The following is a 7217-nucleotide window of genomic DNA, read 5'->3' on the forward strand; positions in this document are numbered from 1 at the left end:
TTGGCCTACCGGGGGCCATCCCCCCGACACTAAGGAGTGAGGTTCATTTGCCGCCACCACCCGCAATTACTAGTTCAAATCAGCATCAGTTGCAATTAGCGGCAGCACCAACCAATAATGGCCCTTACATTGACACGATGGGAGCGGTGTCGATGATTCAGAAAGGAAGACCCTCGAATAGGACGCAGAAAGTAATTTCGCGACAAGTATACATGGCAGAGAAGATGCCTCCACCAACCATCGAGTACCTTAATTGGTCAGATCAGGACATAGGATTCAGTCAAGCGGATCACCCGCCTCAAGTTCCTCGACCATGGCAATCAGCTATGATTTTACCAGCGGTAATTGCGGGATTCGAGGTCTCGTGCATATTCATCGACGGAGGAAGCAGTTTGAACCTCATGTATGCGAGGAAGATGAATATTTCTTTGGCAAACTTGACACCAACAGACACGCGTTTCCACGGCATCACGCCAGAGAAGCCGAACTATCCTTTGGGGAATATAAATCTTGACGTACAATTTGGAACTCGAGAAAATTTCAGGAGAGAGAAGCTGGAGTTTGAAGTTAGCGATTTTGCATCACAGTATCATGCCATATTGGGACGACCCGCATATGCCAGATTCATGGCTGTGCTGCATTACACATACCTATTATGGCGGATTCCTGGTCTCAATGGCCCCATTACAGTAAAGGGAAGTTTCACGATGGCAGATAAATGCGAAAGGATTTCCATAGGCTCTCTGAAACTTTCGGGATGCAAGCTGAGTATGCAGCATCTAAGTTCACCACCAATTACGACGTGCTACCTTACGGAGGAAGGCCACTCAAGGAGCAAACCTTCAACACCTCTAAGAATTCCAAACAAGTGCAGATTCACCCGACGGATCCTAGGAAGATGACAGCTATCGCAACAAACATGGATAGTGCATAGGAAAGCGCGCTCATCGAGTTCCGCCGTGAGCACTGGGAAATCTTCGCATGGTGTCCAGCTAACATGCCAGGAGTACCTAGGGAACTTGCCAAGCACCCCCTCAATCTAGATCCAAGAGCTAGACCAATCTGACAACCTTTGCGGCGTTTCTCCGAGCCAAACCGCAAAGCTATGCTATCCGAGATAAATCGACTTAGAGAAGCAAATTTCATCAAGGAGCTACACACCGAGGCCACGTGGGTCGCTAACCCAGTATTGGTCCCGAAGAAAAACACTGATGTCCTTCGCATGTGCGTCGACTTCACGTGTCTCAATAAACATTGTCCAAAGGATCACTTTCCCCTCCCGAGGATCGATCAAATTATCGACTCCACGGCGGGATGCGAACGTCTTTCCTTCCTGGATGCGTATTCTGGTTACAACCAGATCCGCTTAAAATAAGAAGATGAAGTCAAAACAGCTTTCATAACCCCTTATGGCGTGTTTTGTAACAGAACAATGCCCTTCGGGTCAAAAAAAGCGGGAGCTACATATCAAAGGATGATGCAGAAGTGCCTAGCCACGCAGATTGGCAAAAACGTCCAAGTATATATTGACGACATCGTCATAACAACAAAGCACGGATCATCCTTGATTGATGATCTCAGAGAAACCTTTGACAACCTCGACAAGTTTCGCCTCAAACTGAACCCAACGAAGTGTTCCTTTGGTGTTCCTGTGGGAGAACTCCTCGGATACTTGGTGTCAGCCAGAGGGATTGAGGCAAACCCCGAGAAAATGCAGGCTATCATCACGATGAGGAGACCAACTAAGCTCAAAGAAATACAACAGTTAACAGGCTGTGTCGCAACTTTGAGAAGGTTCGTCGCCAGGTTAGGAGAAAAGGCGATGCCTTTCTACGCGCTCATCAAACAAGGAGAAAAGTTCGAGTGGAACGAAGAAGCAGACAAAGCTTTCGAGCACCTCAAGCGCACAATTTCGACACCTCCAGTATTGGTAGCTCCAAAGGAAAAAAGAACCCCTCCTGCTATACATCGCGGCCACACCTCAGGTGGTCAGCATATTCCTTGTGGTGGAACGAGAAGAAGTAGGAAAGATCGATGGTGTTCAGCGGCCAGTATACTTCATCAGCGAGGTACTATCACCATCAAAACAACGGTACTCGCAGTATCAGAAACTCGCATATGGAGTATTCACAACAGCAAGAAAACTATGGCACTATTTTTCGGCACACCCGATAATAGTGGTCAATTAAGCGCCTCTCTCGATCATCCTAAATAATCCAGAAGCCACGGGATGTGTCTCCCTTTGGGAAATTGAACTCTCCCCTCGGGACATCACATATGAGAAAAGAAAGGCGATTAAGTCGCAGATTCTGCCGGACTTTGTCGCAGAGTGGATGGAACTGCAAAATACGGGACCCCCCGATTTGTCGAGTACCTGGCACATGAACTTCGAAGGGTCCAAGAGATTAGAAGGAGCTGGAGCAGGCGTGATACTCGTGTCACCTCAAGGCAAAAAAATGAAATATATATTGCGGATGACGTTCACTAACGCGTCCAATAATGCGGCCGAATACGAAGCACTCATACACGGAATGGAGATGGCAAAGGCGTGTGGCGCCACTCTGCTAAAAATCTTCGGTGATTCCCAGTTGGTGGCTCAACAAGTGATGAACAAATGCGATGTGGTCAACGACAGCATGATAGCATACAAGGAGGTGTACAACGAACTCGAGAAACTCATTGATGGTTGTGAAGTCAATCACATTAGCAGGCTCAGCAATGATGAAGCCGACGTTTTGGAAAATATTGGCTCACAATTCCTGCCAACACCACCTGGCGTTTATTGGGAGGAAATAAGCGAGAGATCAACCAAGGAAAGCACTAAAGCAGTCGAAGAAAAAAGAGAAGGCCAAGAAAGACTCGGGGGCTCCAGTAGACCCAGAAAGAAACACATCGGACGATGAAGAAGAACCAGAGGAAATTATGATGATACAGGTTCCTTGGATGCAGGTTTACGTATCATACATTACAAGGAAAGAGGTACCCGAAGATCCGGTAGAAGCACGGCGAGTTATCCGACGATCTAAGGCTTTCACTGTGATCAAGGGAGAACTATAAAAACGGAGTATTTCAGGGGTATTACAGAGATGCGTCACACCCGAGGAAGGGAGAGTTATACTGAAAGACATACACGAGGGAGTATGTGGCCACCACGCAAGCAGTCGAGCAATAGTAGCCAGAGCTTTTCGGGCAGGATTATATTGGCTGACAGCAGTAGAAGATGCAAAGGACATAGTACCCACGTGCAACGTGTGCCAAAGATTCGCGGCTAAACCTCACTCTCCAGGAGCATAACTGATGCCAATACCATTTGTGTGGCCTTTCGCACAATGGGGGCTCGATATGGTGGGAAAACTACACAACTCCTGGCCAGGAGGACACGTTTACTTGCTCGTAGCTGTCGACAAATTTACCAAGTGGATCGAGGCAGTACCAGTAACATCGGCAGATGAACATCGACGGTAAACTTCATCAAGGGGATAGTGTTTCGATTTGGCATCCCTAACAGCATAGTTACAGACAACAGCAACAACTTCACCTCTCGAGAATTCAAGGACTACTGCGCAGAAGTAGGAATCAAACTACACTTCGCATTGGTGGCGAGCAAACGGTATTATCTGCAATGGCATCAAGAAGCGGTTGTTAACACCACTAGAGAAAGCACGACACACTTGTATTGATGAGCTACCCATTGTGTTATGGAGCATACGTACAACACCAAATACATCAACTCAAGAAACCCCGTTCTTTCTGGTCCACAGAGCCGAACCAGTACTCCCGATAGAAATAGAGCATAATTCTCCAAGAGTTGCAGAATATGACGAAGGAACTTCGAGAAAGGCGCTGGAAGACGATGTCGACGCACTCGACTAAGCAAGGGATGAAGTGCTGTCAAGAGTAACCTCATACCAACAGAATCTCAAAAAGTATCACAGTCGACGTTTGCGACCCAGGTCTTTTCAAGTGGGCGACCTAGTACTTCGGCTCACACAGGATAGCCATGAAAAATTCGAGTCCCCATGGGTCGGGCCATACATAGTCACTGAAGTAATACCAGGAGGAGCATATAGGCTGAAGGATAAGAAGACAGGGAAGGACGAATCAAACACGTGGAACGTAGCGCAGCTCCGACGGTTTCTACCCGTAGAGATCAATATAGAATCAAATATGTAAGCATACATTGTACTGAAGAGCTCGCAAGTTTTCAGACGCACTCTTTTCCTTTCAGGGCACCGAGTGGGGTGATGGCGCGTGAAGCACACGTCCGTTGGGAACCCCAAGAGGAAGGTGTGATGCGTACAACAACAAATTTCCCTCAGTAAGAAACCAAGGTTATCGAACCAGTAGGAGATGAAGGCCACGTGAAGATTGTTGGTGAAGGAGTGTAGTGCGGCGCAACACCAGGGATTCTGGCGCCAACGTGGAACCTGCACAAAGCAATCAAAATACTTTGCCCCAACTTAACAATGAGGTTGTCAATCTCACCGGCTTGCTGTAAACAAAGGATTAAATGTATGGTGTGGAGAATGATGTTTGCTTGCAAAGAACAACAGAGAACAATGATTGCAGTAGGTTGTATTTCAGATGTAAAAGAATGGACCGGGGTCCACAGTTCACTAGCGGTGTCTCTCCAATAACATAAATAACATGTTGGGTGAACAAATTACAGTTGGGCAATTGACAAATAGAGAGGGCATAACAATGCACATACATATATCATGATGACTACTATGATATTTACATAGGGCATTACGACAAATAACATAGACCGCTATCCAGCATGCATCTATGCCTAAAAAGTCCACCTTCGGGTTAGCATCCGCACCCCTTCCAGTATTAAGTTGCAAACAACAGACAATTGCATTAAGTACTGTGCGTAATGTAAACAATACAAATATCCTTAGACAAAACATTGATGTTTTATCCCTAGTGGCAACAGCACATCCACAACCGTAGGGGTTGCTGTCACTCCCCCAGATTCAATGGAGCCATGAACCCAGTATCTAGCATAAATACTCCCTCTTGGAGTCACAAGTATCAACTTGGCCAGAGCCTCTACTAGCAACGGAGAGCATGCAAGATCATAAACAACACATATATGATAGATCGATAATCAACTTGACATAGTATTCCATATTCATCGGATCCCAACAAACACAACATGTAGCATTACAAATAGATGATCTTGATCATGATAGACAGCTCACAAGATCTAAACATGATAGCACAAGAGGAGAAGACAACCATCTAGCTACTGCTATGGACCCATAGTCCAAGGATGAACTACTCACGCATCAGTCCGGAGGCGGGCATGGTGATGTAGAGCCCTCCGATGATGATTCCTCTCTCCGGCAGGGTGCCGGAGGCGATCTTCAGAACCCCCGAGATGGGGTTGACGGCGGTGGCGTCTCTGGAACTCTTCTCGTATCGTGGCTCTCGGTACTAGGGTTTTCGCGACGGAAGGATTATATAGGCGAAGGGGCAGAGTCGGGGGATGCCCGAGGGGCCCACCCCATATGGCGGCACGGCCAGGGGTGGGGCCGCGCCCCCCTATGGTGTGGACGCCTCGTTGCCCCTCTTCGTCTCCTCTTTGGTGTTCTGGAAGGATCCGTGGAAAATAAGATCGTGGGATTTTGTTTCGTCCAATTCCGAGAATATTTCCTGTGTAGGATTTCTCAAACCAAAAACAGCAGAAAATAGGAACTGGCGCTTCGGCATCTTGTTAATAGGTTAGTACCGGAAAATGCATCAAAATGATGTAAAGTGTATATAAAACATGTGAGTATTGTCATAAAACTAGTATGGAACATAAGAAATTATAGATACGTTTGAGACGTATCATGGGGCTGAAAGGTTTTTAATGAGGCGGGCTTGCGATGCTGCAATATAATAAAAATAGTGATGGCATATATTTTTCTCGCGAGACTCGGGGGCTCGAACCCGAAGAATTCACAAGATATACTCGTTTCTCGAAAAATATAGCTCGAAGTTATTCGCCTTGGTTAAAAATCTCTCGGGTAATAAACATAGATACGCCACCAAAACACTCGGGGGCTTGAAAAAAAAACAATAAGCATACAAATTTGCCTTGACTATACATAAGTCTCGCAATAATGTTTACAGTACAGATGAAGTTACAAATATATTCGGCTCAGACCAAATATATTAGGCAAGATAAAAAATAATCTTTACACAAACCTATCTATGGTTATGTTCTCTCGGGCAGTGCGAACAATCTGCGTCGAATCATCGTAACGATGATCTGTGAAGAAAGCAGCGTCGTACTGAAGAAGTTCATCAATCATCTTCTCAGCCACAGGCGATACAGCTTCACTGTGTTTGTCGGCGTTCACCCTCCTCTTCGATGTTTTGCGGTAAAGAGTATCGAAGACAGTGTCGAGGTCCAATTTGGAGTAACAAATCTTCAGCCAAATCAGAGCAAATTTAGCACCAGCGATCAACTGCGCCTTCACAAAGTCATGGATACTCTCCACATCCTTGAATTTATCCATCAGTTCGATAAGGTTTGCAGACTGAGGGTTCCGAGGAAACAAAGCACTGTAAATCATAGCTAGAGTGTTGTCGAAGAAATCGCGGAACTCCCAGACTTGAGTGGCACAATCCTGGAACCGAACAATTCGTCGAGTGCGGTCCTCGCTCGCCCAAAAGTCACTACCGCTTTGTCTGGCAAGCCAGAGAAGGACCTCAACTCATGCATCAACGCGCTGGTCCTCAATAACAGCATCGAGAAAGGAACCTAGAGTCAACCAAGAAAAACAATATATGAGAAAACACACGAGGAATGTCAAGGAAACAGAAAGATGCAGCGCAGCGCACCCGCCATATCTTGACTTGCTTCAGTCATTAGGTCAAGCATGTAATCCTCACGGGTGGTAACCCGCAAAGCCTCGGCTACCGCAGATTTCTTTAACACCAGAGTCTCATGAGCTTATCGAAGAGCAGCTTTCTCACGCTCAAAGGATTTGCGGGATTGGTCCATAATGGTGACAGCTTGTTTTTTTCATGGCTTAGAGTTGTTGTCGAAGTTCGGCTAGCTCTTGTTGAACTGAATCAGCACACGAAGAATCGTCTACGCAAACATCGGTAGGTGTTCTCGTAGAGCGAGATGCGGCGAGTGATGCATCGGAAGGTCCAACAGCGTCGGTATAGTTATCAAAAATCAACTGGAAGAAAGAAATATCGACATCAATCATTCG

General features: G+C 46.3%; 1 protein-coding gene across 1 annotated transcript in view; it reads right to left on the reverse strand.

Moving 5' to 3' along the window:
- Window positions 1-6188: 6188 nt before the first annotated feature.
- LOC124656532 (cytochrome P450 89A9-like) overlaps window positions 6189-7217 on the reverse strand; it is a 36950-nt gene continuing 35921 nt past the window's right edge. The window contains exon 3 of the mRNA XM_047195254.1: window positions 6189-6684. Within this exon, the coding sequence (XP_047051210.1) occupies window positions 6189-6684 (496 nt within the window). The remainder of the gene's footprint in view (window positions 6685-7217) is intronic.

Source organism: Lolium rigidum, chromosome 5 (genome assembly GCF_022539505.1).
Source record: "Lolium rigidum isolate FL_2022 chromosome 5, APGP_CSIRO_Lrig_0.1, whole genome shotgun sequence".
NCBI classification, from domain to species: Eukaryota; Viridiplantae; Streptophyta; class Magnoliopsida; order Poales; family Poaceae; genus Lolium; species Lolium rigidum.